The sequence below is a fragment of the Phyllopteryx taeniolatus genome, chromosome 6 (genome assembly GCF_024500385.1).
Source record: "Phyllopteryx taeniolatus isolate TA_2022b chromosome 6, UOR_Ptae_1.2, whole genome shotgun sequence".
Lineage (NCBI taxonomy): Eukaryota > Metazoa > Chordata > Actinopteri > Syngnathiformes > Syngnathidae > Phyllopteryx > Phyllopteryx taeniolatus.
The window spans coordinates 9,155,923-9,175,331 of NC_084507.1; the positions used below are offsets into that span (position 1 = coordinate 9,155,923).

Genomic DNA, 19,409 nt, shown 5'->3' on the forward strand with positions numbered 1-19,409 from the left:
GTACAGTAACAGTTTTGTTTTTTGCAAATCAGTCACCTTTCGGCGAAATTCACCGTTTGAACTCAAAATATGCCATTTCCGTGAATCATACAGATCCGATGAATTTTTCCTGGGGGGGGGTCCCGTCGCTGTCGTCGTCATAGGCTGTTTCATACTCCTTGAACGCTGGCAGCAAGATCCATTCCACACATTCACCATCCTCACACAGATGTAATTTCTGAATATTACTCGGCAGCGGACTAAAATGCGAAAGCGCATCGGCCTGTGCGCTCGGGACCTGCTTTGGAGTCACTGGAGTTGACACCAGAAAAAACACTTCCGCTGCTTCAGCTGTTATGAAGTAACGGTACTTTTACTCCCTTTCAATGATATAAATGTCGCTCTCTACTTTTATTTATCAATGATTGCTTATTTATCAACTATTTAGTGCGCTAGACAACGACTTTGTCTTCCATATTGGCCGCTGTTTGCGCCAATCCAGTTAAAGTGCCGGTGACTTTGAAGTCTAGTTCACCAATCAAACGACACAAAGTCACATGACCTCACACAGTGTCTTCTATTGGGCTTCCCGAGCATAGGCATTAACACTAGATAAGCATGACTGTGAGTGCAAATGGTTGTTTGTTCCTATGTGCCCTGCAATTGGCTGGCAACCAGTTCAGTGTGTACCCCGCCTCCTGCCCGATGACAGCTGGGATAGGCTCCAGCACGCCCGCGACCCTAGTGAGGAGAAGCGGCTCAGAAAATGGATGGATGGATGAAGCCAGCCGGGTTGATTGTCGTGCCTCCATGTTGGGAAGGTCGTCGTTACCATAAAAACAACGGCGAGCTTCTCATGTTTATATTTAAACAAACAAAAACAACAGCTTTTATGTATTGTAGTATTTGTCTGGCACTGTCTGCCCAAACGTGGATATTTCTGCCCACTTATAACTTGAGAAAACACCGTGCAGTAAAAAAAAAAAAAAAAAAAATTATTTTATATTATTGATGTTGATGCTGTTGTAGCATATATTGGTCAAATAAAAAAAATATTGATTTAGGAGAAAAGAATAAGGCGGAAGCGACGTTTTTCCGGTTTACCGTAATTTTAAGGTTAATCATTAAAATCAAACTGTCTCGAAAAGGGCACCACGTCACTTTTTATGTATAAAATTTAGGGGAAATGACGAGAAACCTTTTTATCAGTCTCGTAATCTGAATGTTGCTACACTTTATGAAATTTTGAGTTCTAGATGACAGATGTTTACTTTAACACACGCACACAATAGAGTGGAATTTTATAGTATAAGGGGTCTAACTAAAGATAGAAAATAACACTAATAATGGTAAAAATAATGAAAATCGGCGTACGAAAAGGGGAATAGAACATCGTGTGTTGGACTAAAGTTGAAAACGTGAGCATTTACTGCGTCCAGTGCAGACGGGAGAGAGAGGACAAAGTTGAGATTTTGCCTGAAGCTAGTAATTTCCCCCGAAATTATTAGGAACTAATGTTGTAGTATGGCAAAGTTGCCGTGTTTACTCACAACCGTAAATTCAAGATGGTGGGTGGTAGACTCTCTCTGGAAGTGGTTCATGAAGCCAGGCGACAGATTTGGTTGCAGATGAAAAAGATGTAGAAAAATAAAGCAAAATAAAAGAGGCGGGAGAAGAAAAATGGCTGGTCGTCACACCTTCTTGGGAGAACCAGACTGCTCTCTTCCTGCCTTTTTTTGTGGCTCGCTGGCAATTTCAGAGCGATCACGCTTGCCTGGGAGCGTACCTGGTACCTTCATAGTAGCTGCTCTGATCGCTGAGCGGAGGCCCACAGTTCAGCTGGGAACCCATGTCCGTTGTATCCCGGCTCGCGGTTACCAAGCAGTGTGCCCGCACAAACAAAAGGGGAAACGGGGGAGCCCAGCTGGTGAGCTGCCAGCAAGGTAAGAGGACAAGAAAAAACACAAGACTAGAGGGAGAAGGTGTGAGTTAAGAGTTAAATACCCGAGAGGCGGGGCGTGGGCAAGAGGGATTGGCGACTTGGAGAAGACCACACCCATCAGCCTGAATCTTGTCTATAAATTTGATCAAATGGGTTTAAAATCATATATTAACATAAAATAACCTCAACTTGGTACTCTCTTTACTCACAGGTCAGGCACATAGAATGTTTATGCTTTAGTTTTGACAAATCAACTGCTTATGATTCAAATCATATTTCATGTTGCTTGGAGTCAAATCAAGGCAAACCATTTTCAAAATCTCATGGTTGCTCAGAAAAAGTTTTTTCAACTTTAGTTAGTTTAGTTGGCATACATTTGGAATAATTCTGAAGAGTTCGTGAAATATCAAAACAGATATTTTTCCTTGGTTAAACATCAAATGAGAGTCCGGCCAGTCGACTGCAGTTCCTCTCGACCCATGCGGGTGGCGCCTTGCGTGCGTGTTTGGATATTAGACAAATAGTTTGTTGCTGGATTTTCATATCATCGTCAATCGGTTCCTTTTGGCCTGTTGTGAGTTCAAACGAAGAAAGGACTCTTTGATGACTGTAAACCAAGATTTTGAGGTGACCTGCTAATTACTTTAGGGTCCAAATCATCTCCTTGGGGGCAGTCTCACAGCAGGGTTGCTTGGAAAACCGCAGGTTGTCAAAGTGTGTTTATCAGTGTGGGGAGTCACTGTCACCTCAGGTTGTGGGGTGCATGTCCGCTACACTGTTTTAAAAAAATCAGATGTTACTCACTATTTACCCAGTACTTGAGTAATTATTTCGCTGTGTACTTTTTACTCTTACTCAAATAGTTTTTTTGGAGGCCTAATTTTTACTTTTACTTGAGTCACATTATTGTCAAGTAACAGTACTCTTACTTGAGTACAATATTTGGCTACTCTTCCCACCTCTGGAGCGGACATGCTCTATTGCTACTCTTACGTTTAAGCAACATTTTTTTGCTCATCAGATCAGCCAGTGTCGTATTCGTTGCACTGGTCTTTTGTATTTTTGTGTTGAGGTTGTTGTCCCAGCGGAACCGCGAAGCACACGTAACATCGGCGACAAGAGTTGATCCGCTAGTACATCTTGTATTAATTAGGAAACGGGGCTACAATTATCTAATTAATTTACGGATGTTCATGTTAAATGCATTAAGCGACGATGTTAGCCCCAGCCTCTGTGCTGTCTTTCAGTCCAGCTTTTTCTAGCCACTGGTATGTTTTCTCTATGTCAGCCAATTCTTCAATTTGTCAGTGGTACATACAACATCGTGTTTATTCTTGTGGCCTCTACCTCTTTCGTGTACCTTTTCTGGTAGGTAGCTAAGAGCTAAATTGATACAATTTTTAAAATAAGAGATTTTACAGGCCTTTTTTGACAAATATTAAACTAGTTTAAAAATGCTATATTTCATATTAAAAGATTTCTTTGCCAGTCATTTTGTCAAAGAACAGAAGTGCAAGGGAATTGAAAAACCTGTTTTTGTGAGCCTTCGGTCAAATTTAGTCCTCTCAAACACAAGTTGCTTCCTCAGTATGACGGAGGCTTTTCCATTATCTCCCTTGTACAAAGAAATATGTTATGAGTTCTACATGCAGAATTAAGCCCCACTCAAAAACCATAGCCAGCCAAATATTTTAAAGTTTTTAATCCTGGAGTTTGTGCACGGTGGACTTGCCAGGTCATGAGATGTGAAGTCTTTTAAGGTCTATTGACTCTTGTGTGTGCCACACAATGCATTTTTTTTTTAATCTCACAAATTATTTTTCAATTTGAAAGAAAGCCGCTATTAGTTTGACGAAAAATATCCGCAATATTCATTTGGGAGATTTGGCTAGAGCAGTGCTTCTCAAATAGTGGGGGGGTCGCATTGCGATGCCAGGGGGTGGGGGCGTGTGAGACCCTGAAGAACATGATTTGCTGTACTAGAATAAAGTGTAATTGCACATCTACTGCAGTAGCTGGGAGTCTATATCTCTTTCTTTTGTACTTTCTTCAATGTTTATAAGGATTAGATTACCGTAATTTCTCGTGTATAATTCCTCACCTATTTATAATACGCACCCCCTAAATTGACCTCAAAATTCTGGAAAAACCTTCTACCTATGTATAATGCATTTTTACAATGCATGATTTTGTTTCTACCCATATGATGAAAACATGAAGTATTATCTGTATTTTGTTAGTTTTTTTTTTTCCAAATAATTATTCTGAAGTTAAGCATTTGGTTTGAACACTTAATAGTTTTTTTTAATTACTTGCTCTTATTTTGAAATTCACAGCCCTGCTTTTATTTAGTAAATTAGAAAACACACATTTGTGCTCATATGTTTGGTTACCCATGCAGTAAGATGGGTACAATTCTGTAAAGAAAACATGACGGACCAGGCGAAACACATTTAGTTTTATTTTAATGGGATTCAAATTAAACGGTGAAGCATTTCAGAAAAGCATTATCATTAAACATAACATAACGATAAAGAAATGAATGATGGTTGTTGTTCAGTCATCAGTCATATTTATAAAAAAAATAAAAATAAAAATTCACAAATTCTGCCAGGATATGTAAACCTATCAGCACAAATGTACATATATTCAGTCATACGTACCCCTGTCATATTGGAATGAAAGTGTAGGCTACACCTTTTTTATAGCCACTAGGTGGCCGTAGCATTTTGGAATGAAAGTGTACAGCTTTTTCATAACCACTAGATGGCGGCATACATTTATAAAATGTGAAAGTTTTTCCATTTGCCCCTATACCTATGTATAATGCGCACTATTGACCAAAACATTTGGGGGGTGGGGGGAATGCGCATTATACACGAGAAATTACGGTAGATTATCCTTAAGATACAATGTTATAAAGAGGTGTACTCGCAGGGGCTGCGGGTGGGGGAGTGTCGCACAATTTTTTCTTCTTCCTGGGGGCGTCGTAACAGAAAACAATTGAGCAGCACTGGGCTAGAGGAACAGACAGATTTATGTGCTCACATGACTTTGATTGTCCCCAATATCTTTTCCAAGGTAATTTGTCAGGCCCATGTTGTGCTGTGTAACTGCACTTGGCCCCATCGAAATGCTATCAGCAAACATTTAGCTGGCTATGTAGTGACTTGGATGATCAGATAAAATTCCTAACACACACAGATGTGCCACCCATATTTGGACACGATATGAGATGAGGGTGCCAACCAGCTTTGTGAGAGCATTGGAAGCTCACAATGATAATCTTGTGTGCGTGTTCTACATTTTAATTAACTGTTAAGTTTTACATGGTTGATAGCTGTCTTATGATTCTCTTTTCATGTGAAGGCCAGACCATGATCAAAACTTAATGGAATTACTCTTGGCTATCGAACAATATACTGGTAGCAAGCACATGCAGAGCATGATGTTGGCCCCTTTCACGATTATATCAATCTTTGTGCAATCTTTGTAAAAGAGACTCCTTATTATCAAAGCTATTGGTGGTGTCGTGTTTTGGTTGTTGACGCCAACACAAGGGGGTTGGTGGTTGTCAAAAGGGCAGAATTACGATCAGAATCAGAATCATCTTTATTTGCCAAGTATGTCCAAAAAACACACAAGAAATTTGTCTCCAGTAGTTGGAGCCGCTCTAGTACGACAACAGACAGTCAATTGACAGAGAACACTTTTGAGATATAAAGACATTGACAAAACAGTCAATTGACAGAGAACACTTTTGAGACAAAGACATTGACAAAACAGTCACTGAGCAATAAAGGGTTGCTAGTTATCTGGTAATGGCGGTAAATTATTTCTTTTTTTCTGACAGTTGTGCAAAAAGATGCAGAATCCTCTAGCACTTAGAGCAGTTCGAATGACTAATATTGCAATAGTCCTGTGCAATGACCATTGTGCAAAGGGCGCCGAGACTTCAAGGAGCGTATGCGATTTAAAGTGACGAGTAGTGCGATAATCTGAGACAATGTTGATTGTGCAAATGTTTTTTGCAGAAAAACTGAAATATAAAATCAATCAGCTGAATGTGGAACTATAGCCACTTACAGGTGATGCTGCAAACCAGTTGCTGACAGACTAAAACCACAGTTTTCCCATGCCGGTTTAATAGGTATTCTGAATGCAATTAGCGCGTTCTCTCTCTCTCCCCAGTGAAATCTGTAACTTCCTCTTGTGAGGTCACAATTAGAGTGTAAGGGAGGAAGTGGCATCTTTGATCTTCCCTGCTGTTCAAACTAATAACCTGCCTGCAGCATCAAGCAAGCTGGCAGTGAAATTATGATTGTTTTATTCTGGTCCAGTGTTTCTGTACTGTTACAGAGAAATTTAGACACATTTACATTCCTTTTTCAGATGAGGTTTAAAATTGAACAATGATATTTTACCAGAAATTATTAGGGACGTCCCAATCGCATTTAATTTTTTTGCACCTTAATCAAAGTCTCTTGAGTTTGAGCATCTGCTAATACAGTCCTGATTTGATACCTCAGCAATCCATTAAGGAGAAAAAGAGCACATATCCAAATTGTCTCAATTGTAATTTCTTTTTTTATTTGAATAAAAGTTTCCGAGCATGTTACCTTTTCCTAATCTTAAATGGTCAATTAATTAATTTCACATGGTGCAACATTGTAGAAGTGAAACTAGAGCATGTAACTCCACTTGAAAGAGGTAGCTTCACATTCAGTCACAAATAAAAACATAAAATCTCATTTCAGAGGAGTGCAGAATATAGACCAACTAGTCTAGTATTAAAATGAAAAAGAAATGTTGGTTCCACACGAAATGTTCAATTTACAGACGTTACAAGTCGTCGTTGCACTGTTGTCGCATTCCAGATTAAATTACTTATCCCTGTTCCGAGACAACTGCTTCATGTTTACGCTATCCACTAGTCACAGCAGGCTAACTGTTGTTGTAACAGTCATTTGGGTCATGTACAGTGGGTACAGAAAGTATTCAGACCCCCTTAAAATGTTTACTCTTTGTTATATTGCAGCCATTTCCTAAAATCATTTAAGTTGATTTTTTTCCCTCATTAATGTACACACAGCACTCCATATTGACAGAAAAAAATGAATTTATTTAAGAAAAACTTAAATATCACACAGCCATGAGTATTCAGACCCTTTGCTATGACACTCATATATTTAACTCAGGTGCTGTCCATTTCTTCTGATCATCCTTGATGGTTCTAAACCTGATTGGACTTGATAAGGATAGCCACACACCTGTCTATATAAGACTTTAAGGCTCACAGTGCATGTCAGAGCAAATGAGAATCATGAGGTCAAAGGAACGGCTTGAAGAGCTCAAAGACAGAATTGTGGCAAGGCACAAAAATTCTGCTGCATTTAAGGTTCCTAAGAGCACAGTGGCCTCCATAATCCATAAAAGGAAGATCTTTGGGACAACCAGAACCCTTCCTAGAGCTGCCCCTCCGGCAAAACTGAGCAATCGGGGGAGAAGAGCCTTGGTGAGAGAGGTAAAGAAGAACCCAAATATCACTGTGGCTGAGCTCCAGAGATGCAGTCGAGAGATGGAAGAAAGTTCTAGAAAGTCAACCATCACTGCAGCCCTCCACCAGTCGGGGCTTTATGGCAGAGTGGCCCGACGGAAGCCTCTCCTCAGTGTAAGACACATGAAAGCCTGCATGGAGTTTGCTAAAAACACCTGAAGGACTCCAAGATGGTGAGAAATAAGATTCTCTGTTCTGGTGAGACCAAGATAGAACGTTTTGGCCTTAATTCTACCATACACATACCACGTGTGTGGAGAAAACCAGGCACTGTTCATCACCCTTCCAATACAGTCCCAACAGTGAAGCATGGTGGTGGTGGCAGCATCATGCTGTGGGGGTGTTTTTCAGCTGCAGGGACATGATGACTGGTTGGAATCGAAGGAAAGATGAATGAGGCCAAGTACAGTGATATCCTGGAGGAAAACCTTCTCCAGAGTGCTCAGGACCTCACACCGGGGCTAGAGTTTCAACTTCCAACAAGACAATGACCCTAAGCACACAGCTGAAATAACGAAGGAGTTGCTTCAGGACAACTCCATGACTGTTCTTGAATGGCCCAGCCAGAGCCCTGACTTAAACCCAACTGAGCATCTCCGGAGAGACCTGAAAATGGCTCTCCACCAACGTTCACCATCCAACCTGACAGAACTGGAGAGGATCTGCCAGGAGGAATGGCAGAGAAATCCAGGTGTGAAAAACTTGTTGCATCATTCCTAAAAAGACTCATGGCTGTATTAGCTCAAAAGGGTGCTTCTACTAAATACTCTCGCTAAGGGAGAGCCTGGACACCCTGCGGAGGAAACTCATTTCGGCCACTTGTATCTGGGATCTTGGTCTTTCGGTCACGACCCACAGCTCGTGACCAAAGGTGTGGGTAGGAACGTAGATCGACCGGTAAATTGAGAGCAGTTGTACTAATAAATTCTGAAAGGGGCCACCACTCAAAAAGGCTTAAGGTTGGACCATGCCTTTTTGGATGTCAATGTGTGAATTTATATCTGTGTAACGTGTGCTATATGCTATAGCATAATGCAAATATTTATCACTGTAATCTTAATTACAAACACTTGTTTTTTGCCATCAATGACTGTTTTCAAAAACATTTGTCAATAAATGTTACATTATAATTTAATTGTGGCTAGCTCCCTATTTTTTACCCATATCTTGTTGCTGCATTTTTTTTGTATCCTTTCAGATAAGCTACTTTTCCTGACCTGCTTCCCCGCTACCATTAGTAGGGATGCCACCATATAATCTCTCTGTGTCACGAATGCAACAAACAGGGTTTATTCCCAATGTGGTCTCTGGTAATTGTATGGTAATCATTTTTGCCCCTTCTTGAGAGCTAAAGAACTGTGGTTACACACTTCGACAGCATGACTTGACACACCATTAACGACTTGCTCTGAACTAGGGCTGGGCAAGATTACCTTAAAAAATTATATATATATATATATATATACACACACACACACACACACACACACACACACACACAATGGGGCAAAGAGTTTTTAGTCAGCCACCAATTGCAAGTTCTTATAAATACTTATTTTCCACCATAATTTGCTAATAAATGCTTTAAAATTCAGATTCTTTTTTTTTTTTTTTCCTCATTTTGTCTCTCATAGGTGAGCTATAACTATGATGAAAAAAATTATAGGCCTCTTTCTGAGTGGGAGAACTTGCACAATTGGTGGCTGACTAAATACTTCTTTGGCCCACTGTGAACTCGTGAACAAGACCCCAAGATACATGAACTCCTCCACTTGGTGCAGGATCTCATCCCCGACCCGGAGAGGGCACTCCACCCTTTTCCGACTGAGGACCATGGTCTCCGATTTGGAGGTGCTGATTCTCATCCCAGCCGCTTCACACTCGGCTGCAAACCGCTCCAGAGAGAGTTGGACATCACGGCTTGATGAAGCCAACAGAATGACATCATCTGTAAAAAGCATAAATGCAACACTGAGGCCACCAAATCGGACCCCTCTACGCCTGGGCTACGCCTGGAAATTGTATCCAAAAGTTATGAACAGAGTTTGTGACAAAGGGCAGCCTTGGGGGAGTCCAACCCTCACCGGAAACAAGTCAGACTTTCTGCCGGCATTGCAGACCAAGCTCTGACACTGGTCGTACAAGGACCGAACAGCCCGTATTAGGGGGCTCAGCACCCCATACTCCCGAAACACCCCCCACAGGACACCCTGAGAGACACTGTCGAACGCCTTCTCCAAGTCCACAAAACACATGTAGACTGGTTGGGCGAACTTCCATGCACCCTCGAGGACCCTACCGAGTGTGTAGAGCTGGTCCACTGTTCCACGGCCAGGATGAAAACCACACTGCTCCTCCTGAATCTGAGATTCAACTTCCTGATGGACCCTCCTCTCCAGCACCCCTGAATAGACCTTACCAGGGAGGCTGAGGAGTGTGATCCCCCTGTAGTTGGAACACATCTTCCAGTCCTCTTTTTTTAAAAAACAAAACAAAAAAAACACCACATAATATTCCATTTCACAGCATAATCATTATGATTATTGCTTCAGTTTTTGTTGTTTTAATCTACTTATTGCATCAACCTTACTGGTGGATAAATTTGCATCCAAATGTCTTCTCTCGCAAGCTCTTCCTGTATCCACTATTGCTGCTGAAATGATGCAAATTCCACATTGTGCAACTAATACATCTTATACACTAACTCTGTTTTATACTAATGTACTTTTAAATTTACAGCCCCTTTTTTTCCCCTAAGTGACGTAGCAAGGGTTCCGTATTAATTCATTTCCGGTTTCTGGTCCCTGTGTTTATGTAGCTGTCTCGCGTTATCGTTTATTTCAGGGTTTTCCGCTATTAACACGCACTAATTTGCCTGATGTTTTGCTCTTCAAAGTTAGCTAATATCTGCTATAACGTGGTTCCAGCCAGACCAATGTGACAAGTGTACTGTATCACCAAATCACTTGTTTTGGTGTTTTGCGATTTGCTGTCACGATAGCTGAGCAACTGGCTTGTCCGTCTGTCTCCCATCTTAAGGCCTCTTTATACTGCCGCGCTCGCGTGGCCGACAGCGCCCGCATTGCTTCACGCTATCGTGCATTATCCTCCCTCCCCGATAACGATTGTTCTCAAAATGTAGGTTATTCACTGTCATGGAGGCGATGATGAGTGAATGAGGCTGCGTTGACAACGGACACGATGCGCACATTCGCTTCTGCAGCTCGGCAATCATATTTTGCCGCGTTCCCACGCGCTGGGGTGTTTTTTTTTTTTTTTTTAACCACTTGACTGACTGGGAGCATTTCTGGGGTATGCTTTGTGCAAAACAACATCGGTCACAACATCAACATTGTGGATGCTTGTTCAAGCTTTTGCACGGTAACGAGACTGACTCGAACCTGCCGTGTTTGATTGAGAACTTGCCCAGCTGTTCATTTCGGATACAGAAGATGAGGACTTTGATTGATTTATGGATGAGGATTGATAAAAAAATAACGTAAGTACATTGTTAAATACTTCAATAAGGTACAACCGAACTCAGTTTTGCTCCCGCTGCCTTTTTAAAAACATTGTTTTAGCGTGCATGCATGCTACTGTATGTTTTAAGCTAGCAGATTTTTGACCATGCCTGCGCCCAATAATACGGTGCACTTTATGTATGTGTTAAATACAGTAATAGACCCCGTAACTGAGACTGCGCCTTTTAATATGGTGTGCTCTATGGTACATACGGTATTTAGTTTACAAACACGCGCGACAACAACAACAGAAAGCATGTTATTATGGCCGTTTTATTTTGGGGACAAATGTCTTTCGATCCTAAACCGAAAATGCACTTCTGGGCTATTTTTGTCGGCTGCCGAAATTTCGGTCCATAACTAATATAAATTTATAACTAAGGCTTGCTCTTTATGTGCAATGTTCCGCTTAACACGTGCTTCTTTTAATAAGTGCATATGTTTTTGCTTGTGTGTTTTGAATATCCTGGTTTGTAAAACATGACTCCTCAGCTCCCAACCGGGAGAGATATGGTGCGGTGTGATTGTCACATTGCACATGATGGTCTTGGTTATTGAAGCTGTTATTAAGTTTGCTCTATCCGAGTTGTGGGTGAGTTTGTCTGAAAGTCTTGTATGTCTGTCGTCTTCTGTCTGTGTCTTTGTGCTAGCTATGTTAGCCTCCTCCTCGCCTGTTTCCCCATGCCGTCTCACCAAGTGAGTGTGGAGATTTGTCATACTGCGGTTGTACTTTATAGCGCAGTTTTACAGTCTTTTCATAAGGCGACGTATTTATCGAGTTCTCCATTATTCATATAAAATTTAGAATTTCTTCCACACTTTGGACTTTAAACTGGTGAATCTTGTCTGATTCTGCCATTCCTCCATGCATTTCCCCTCACAAAGTCACAGCACAGCACTGTCTGACCTAACTGCAACAAGTCTCTCGAGATCGGGCCATTGGCCAGTTCAACCTAAATAGAGACAGAGTCATTAGCCGTGTACCAACGCATTCAGATTTTTCAAAATCAAAACCAATTTTACGATTAAATAATTTTTCGTTACACCTATCCGCTTAAATCAAAGCGATTTTACCGGTTAACAGGTTAACAATCATCGGCCAGAAATGGAATACCCATATTAAACATCAACCCACTCCCCCCCCCAAAAAAAAATATCAATACTTTTTCACTCGAAGTTGATTTCTATGAGAGAGTTAAGGCTTCGTTATACTCGTGAGGGCGGTGACCGCACTGACGTCACTTAGTTATCCCGCGTGCAGTTTGCCTTTATACTCGAGCGCAACCCACACGCGCTGTTTTGAAAATGTGCTGCAGTTCTCCTCCAAGTCGAGGGTGTCGCTACGGAACAAAGCAACAACAATAGCGATCGTTGAACAGTGCTTGCTAAAATAAGATGACTAGATGATGCGTTTAATTATATTGCAAAATCGATCAGGAAGGCGGCGGCGTAGGTTGTATGTGCGGCCACAAAATGAAAGTCGGGATGGCGGTATTGAGGAACCAAGGGGAAAGCTGAGTCCTTCATCATAGCATGTGACTAAAACGGACCAATCACGAGAGATGATCTCCGGGGCATTCTGCGTGCGGCGACAATTTGTGCCTGTGTGCGCATCAAGTGTCGCAAATGGGCTGCACGGCCCAATGCGTCGGTCACGTGATGCAATGTGGGCGCGGGATTATAAAGAGGCCTTTACAAGTCAATCTATGTTTAATCATTGAAATTTATCGTATTATATAATGAATATACAGGGCCAGTACCGATTCTGACAGGGCCATCACAACTTGGCTCATGGTGGCCACCACTCAAAAAGGCTTAATGTCAGATCCTGCTTACACATCAGACCCTCGACTAACATTTTATGAACAATGAATGAATGAAGGTTACTGTAACTGCAGCAATGATCCTACTTTGCTGTAGCATGTTTACATCACCTGAAAATTTATGGCACTGCTAGAGTGTTGCGGGAGGATGATTATTATTATTATTTTTTTTTTTTTATTACATCAAAGCTTAGCAATCTCTCACAATGTGGAAGTTAAGATGGTTTGTAGGGTCTGTTTCTAAGTTTCATGGCCTTCAGAAGATTGAGGCATTATATTCTATAATGCTGTACATGCCATACTTTCCTTGGATTTAATTACATATAACCGTCGCTGTTAGTCAATTTGTGTCCTCAATTTTTGCTTCAGTCATCTTTCAATTTAACTAAACAATAGCTCCATCTTCTTGCCAGCAGCTGCCTGCTGTTGAAGCTATATGAATATCAACCATGGCAGGATTATATCCCTCTTATCATGCCCATTGACTCATTGGCACCTTCTCTGGAATTTATTTTTAAATGTTATTTTATACTAAAACAAGTTTGAAATACATCCATAAGTGACATGTTGAGCATTCTCCGCCCTACTGGCAGCCATCTGAATGACAAGTGAGGAATGCATGGAGAGGAGCATCTGGCTGTATCTCAACTGGCTGTATCTCAACTGCCACAGGATTTGATGGATGAAAGGTTTACACCCAGAAATGGCCCTATATTATGGCCAGTTGGCTAATAATGGCTCACCATTTTGATAATGGAGGCAAGCTTATCTTTGCTTCATCAGGGATTCAAACATCAGAGCATCTTATGTAGCTTTTGGTATAATTAACCGTGTCTATACCATATTATTAATATTATTTTTATATTAACGGCTGTAGATGGTATTATACCTTTTGTATCTATTAATCTCCGGTTAACGCAATTGCCTTTAATCCTAAATGGTCTGTAGTTTTCCATTGATTTATCCCGATAATGTGTCTAAAATTTTCAAAAGTTAATAGTGCGCATTATACATGGGTATGGGGCAAATGGAAAAAACTTTCACATTTTATAAATGTATGCCGCCATCTAGTTATGAAAAAGCTGTACACTTTCATTCCAAAATGCCACCGCCACCTAATGGTTAAAAGTGTAGCCTACACATTCATTCCAATATGACTGGGTACGTATGACTGCCTCATATGTACAGTTCTGCTCATAGGTTTACATATCCTGGCGGAATTTGTGAAATATTTATTTATATTAGTTTTTTTTTAATATGACGGATGACTGAAAACAACCATCATAAATTTCTTTATGGTTATGTTTTGTTTAATGATAATGCATTTATGTAATGCTTGACAGTTAATTTTAATCCCATTAAAATAAATGTTGCCTGGTCCTTAATGTTTTCTTTAAAGAATTGTACCCATCTTACAAATTCTACTAAATAAAAATAGGGCTGTGAATTTCAAAATAAGACAAAGTAAATTAGAAAAAGGATTACGTGTTCAAATAGAGCGCTTAACTTCAGAATAATTCTTTGAAAAAAAACTAACAAAATACAGATAATACTTGATGTTTTCATCATATGGGTAGAAGCAAAATCATGCATTGTAAAAATTCATTATACATAGGTAGAAGGGTTTTCCAGAATTTTGAGGTCAACTTTGGGGGTGCGCATTATACATGGGTGTGCATTATAAACGAGAAATTTCGGGAGTTGTATTGTGGTCAGAAGTTTATGGCACTTCAATATTTTAAGCAGAGATCACCAACATGGTCCCCAAGGACCACATTGGAAGCCCATCGCCTGCTCTACAAAAAGCTCACCAATGATGGGACATTATTTTCTTGGAATGTTGTAGATGGGAGCCTTCGAAAATGTGCATGGTTTCAGATTTATACAAATAAGGTGTTGCATATTGATATGTTTTGTACCTTGTCAAATCATTATTGATAATTGTGAGAAATCATTAACATGATCATTGTCTTCACATAGATTATCATTGATTATTAATCCTCTGGTGCATAGCGGTGTGGTGCTATTGTGGTGCTATGCACCAGAGGGTTAATAATTTTAATTAGGGAAATTTGAGCAAATTCAGAAAATGGATGGATGGATGTTTTTCAGTAGTGTTTCAAACTGAGCTCTGTGTTTCAAGTAGCTCTAAGTTTCAAAAAATTTGGTGACCCCTGATATAACGCTTGAGGAAAAATACTTATGTATTTAATTTTTTTACAGCATCACCAGTGAACCACTTTTTACTCCTCTTCCAAGAGCATCCATTCATCATAGTTTGGGATATCTTATTGATGCAAATACCATAAATTCAAAATTTTAACCATAATATACATTCATTCATTTTCTGAGCCGCTTCTCCTCACTCGGGTCGCGGGCGTGCTGGAGCCTATCCCAGCTATCATCGGGCAGGCGGCAGGGTACACCCTGAACTGGTTGCCAGCCAATCGCAGGGCCCATACAAACAAACAACCAACCATTCGCACTCACATTCACACCTACGGGTAATTTAGAGTTGTCAATTAACCTTCCATGCATGTTTTTCGGATGTGGGAGGAAACCGGAGTGCCCGGAGAAAACCCACGCAGGCACGGGGAGAACATGCAAACGCCACACAGGCGGGGCCGGGGATTGAACCCCGGGTCCTCAGAACTGTGAGGCAGACGCTCTAACCAGTCGTTCACCGTGCCGCCCCATAATATACAATACAGTTTAAAAAAAAAAAAGGTCAAAAGACATGCAAGTGTATGTTCTCACCAACTAAAACAAAATCTAGAGACAAAGGAGTTCCAAGTAGCCACTTCATCCAAGCAACGTCTGACTGAGGTGCCAATTGGATGGCAGGTGTAACAGTGAAACTGGAGAGCAGGTGAAATTTTTTTTTTTTTTTATAAAAAGTGGTGTAGCGAAAGAAAAGAGCAGTCATGATCAAAATGTGGTTTTACTGAAAGTGTGTCATAAAGGCATCATATACAATAGTGTTTAAAGAAAAAAAAAACTGGGCCTTTTTTGGTGTGGTAGTGCAGAACATGCTATAAATTCCACCAGGCAAATGGAAAGTGTTTGGTGTCAAGTGCACTAACGGGATATGTTGACCTTTGTTCTTTTTATTTGGATGTTCGATCTCAGAGGTGTCTAATGTCCTTCAACCATTTTGCAGGTATGACTACAGAGAGATGCTGTACAACTCCACTTTCTGTCTAGTTCCTCGAGGACGTCGGTTGGGTTCTTTTCGCTTTTTAGAGGCATTGCAGGTCAGTGACACAATCATAATTCATTCTCAATTTTTCTTTCTGACATTGTTCTAAAACCTTGATGGGTATTTGAAACCGTTCATGATTCCCTTTACTTGACAAAGGCTCCAGTTGTAGATGAAGAAGAATAATCCCCAAAGCATGATGCTGCCACCACCATGCTTTACTGTAGCTGTGGTGTTCTTCGGGTGATGAGCAGTGTTGTTCGCGTTTTTTGTCAAACATAGCTTTTGGAATTATGGCCAAAAAGTTCAACCTTGGTTTAATCAGACCACAACACATTTTTCCATGTGCATTTGGGAGATTTTTGCTGAATGTAGCCAGGCTTGGATATTTTTCTTTGTAAGATAAAGCTTCCATCTTGCCACCCCTCCCCACAGCCCAGACATATGAAGAAGATGGGAGATTGTTGTCATATGTACTAAACAGCCAGTACTTACCAGAAATTATTGCAGCTCCTTCAATGTTGTTGTTGCCCTCTTGGCAACCCTTTTGACCAGTTTTCTTATAGTCTTTTCATCTATTTTGGAGGGACGTCCGGTTTCTGGTAATGTCGCTCTGCTATATTTTCTCTACTTGATGACTGACTGTGTTCCGTGGTATATTTAATGCCTTGGAAATTCTTTTGTATCCTTCTCATCACTGATTGCTTTTGAAGAATACGATCCCTCTGATGCTGTGAAAGCTCTCAGTGGACCATTGCTTGTTCTGTAGCATTTTTTTTTTTTTGGGTGGGAGGGTGTTAATCAGAGACACTAACTGGTGGCAGGTGTGTCCTGACGCCCATTTAACAAATGTTTGAATGTGTTGTTAATTTTGAACACAGCCACATCCCTAGTTATGAGGGTGTGCACATTTGTGCAGCCGCATTATCTCAGTTTATTTTTACTCCTGCTCAGAAAATAGTTTTTGCAATTTAGTTATACCAGTTATAGGTCACACTAATGGTGTGGAAAAAGTTCGTGAAATTATTTATCTTGGTCGTGTTTTTTTTTATATCACAAAACCTGGCATTTCAGCAGGGTTTCTAAACTGTAGATGTACGCACAGTTAAACTAAAATGGGAAGGAGATGAGGGAACAAGAAAGAAAGAGACCTATTCACATCTTATATTGTTCTTGAGAGAAAAGAGGTTGGTACAACCACAGAGACAGGATGAGAGAAGGGAAGAAAAAATTAAGTTACTAGGTACATTTGAAAATGTCACACAAGAACAAAGAACTATTGAAGTAAGAAGTAACAAAACCACACAAAACTATGGAATATCTAAAAAGAGTATAGACTATATTTTGTCATAACAGTCCCCCATTTTGATATTAAATCAATCAATCAATCAAACAATATGAGAAATTTGTAAATAACGATATGATATGGATAACGTATTAAGCAAACAATCTGGCGAAAAAAACATCCAGAGTTTTACACCATACTGTAGGTTTAAGAAAATCCTTCATAAGCAGGTTGTAATTCAGTCTCACAAATAGGCTTGACCGAAGAATCCGAGTCCGGCGCAGTCACGTCAAACCGAACAGTCAGCATGAGGAAAACGTTAAGGAAAACACCGGTCATAAGTAGGAGAGGAGACTGTTAGAGGTCAGTGGTGCCACACGCATATGCTGGAGAAACACAGAGCCAACCGTGCACAAGAAGAGTGACACAGAAAACAAGTGCAATACGATATAGCCTGCCAAGCAAGTCCAGTGAACCAGCTAGAATCAAGAACCTCAAGGACGGTTCAGTTAAGGTACTGTGGACAGATAAAAGAAGTTAAGGTGCCAGAAAAGAGTAATGACGAATTGGGATGTGGGGAAGGCACTACACAAACACAGCAGTTAGAAAAATGTTGAGAGCGTGCCACATGAAGGGCATAAAGAAACCAAACATTCATACTGTAGGAAGTGAAATTAGAAGAGGAAGTGGCAATCGCATGTGACCAAAGAAGCTCATTATGTTTGACACGTCTTATAAGGTACGGAATTGTGTAAACTGTCAAACCGGAGCATCCAAACACACCTTGATCACAATAATTATGGCAGTTAGTGCTAAACCACAGAGGAGTTTGAAACCCCCTGGAGCAGTCATCTTCTTCTGGTCTTCTCCCGAGTTATGCAAGTGCGCGCGGGTGTGGGTGTATGTGTGTGTGTGGTGTGCACGTGTCAGTTCAGACAACAGATGACTGGTCGTTGCTCGGCTTTTATGACCTATCTTCTGCTCCTCTATGACCTACCTAGGTGCGATCAGTTACCAGCACTGATTGTAGCTAACAGTGAATCCTCTTTCTTAGAGGTGATTATTTAGCCTTATTAGGCTGAACCTTGACTGAGCAATTCAGGGAAGCTCCTTTTATACCAAAACATGGCACCCACTTGTTCCCAATTAGCCCGTTCACCTGCGGGATGTTCCAAAAAGGTGTTTGATGAGCATTCCTCAACTTTCTGAGTCTTTTTTGCCACCTGTCCCAGCTTTTTTGGAACGTGTTGCAGCCATAGAATTCCAAGTTAATGATTATTTGCTAAAAACAATAGTTTATCAGTTTATCTGTTTGAACATTAAATAAAGTTTATCAGTTTGAACATTAAAAATCTTGTCTTTGTAGTCTATTCGATTAAATATAGGTTGAACATGATTTGCAAATCATTGTATTCTGTTTTTATTTATGTTTAACACAACGTCCCGACTTCATTGGAATTGGGGTTGTAAAACCAGATGTACTAGCGGAACAACTGTTGTCGCTGATGTCACGGGTGCTTCGCGGTTCGGCTGGGACCAGAACCAGGGCCACGCCCCGCAGCACCTCAACGCGAAAATACAAAAGACCAGTGCAACAAATACGACACTGGCTGATCTGATGAGCAAAAATGTTGCTTAAACGTAAGAGTAGGAGTAGAGATGTCCGCTCCAGAGGTGGGTAGAGTAGCCAAACATTGTACTCAAGTAAGAGTACTGTTACTTGACAATAATTTGACTCAAGTAAAAGTCAAAAGTAGTCCTCCAAAAAATTACTTGAGTAAAAAGTACACAGTAGAATAATTACTCAAGTACTGAGTAAATAGTGGCGGCACGGTGGATGACTGGTTAGATCATCTGCCTCACGGTTCTGAGGACCGGGATTCAAATCCAGCCCCCGCCTGTGTGGAGTTTGCATGGAGTTTGCTCGTCTGCTCCTGTGACTTTATCCAAAGCAGGTCCTGAGCATACAGGAGGAACATCAGGCCAATGCGCTCACATATTAAGGCTTCTTTATACTCGCAGGACGGCGACCGCGCTGATGTCCCTGCGGCTATCCCACACGCAGTTTGCCTTTATACTCGAGCGCAACCCACGCGTGCTGTT

At 40.8% G+C, this 19,409-nt stretch overlaps 1 protein-coding gene across 7 annotated transcripts in view; it reads left to right on the top strand.

Annotated features, from left to right (window-relative positions):
* Positions 1–19,409, top strand: part of LOC133479328 (exostosin-1a-like) — a 45,445-nt gene that overhangs the window by 11,542 nt on the left and 14,494 nt on the right. For all 7 annotated transcript variants that reach the window (XR_009788914.1, XR_009788916.1, XR_009788913.1 and 4 more), the window contains exon 2: positions 15,983–16,076. Coding sequence is in view for 3 of the 7 variants with exons in the window: in XM_061776132.1 (XP_061632116.1) it covers positions 15,983–16,076 (94 nt within the window). In the remaining 4 variants the exon portion in view is untranslated. The remainder of the gene's footprint in view (positions 1–15,982; positions 16,077–19,409) is intronic.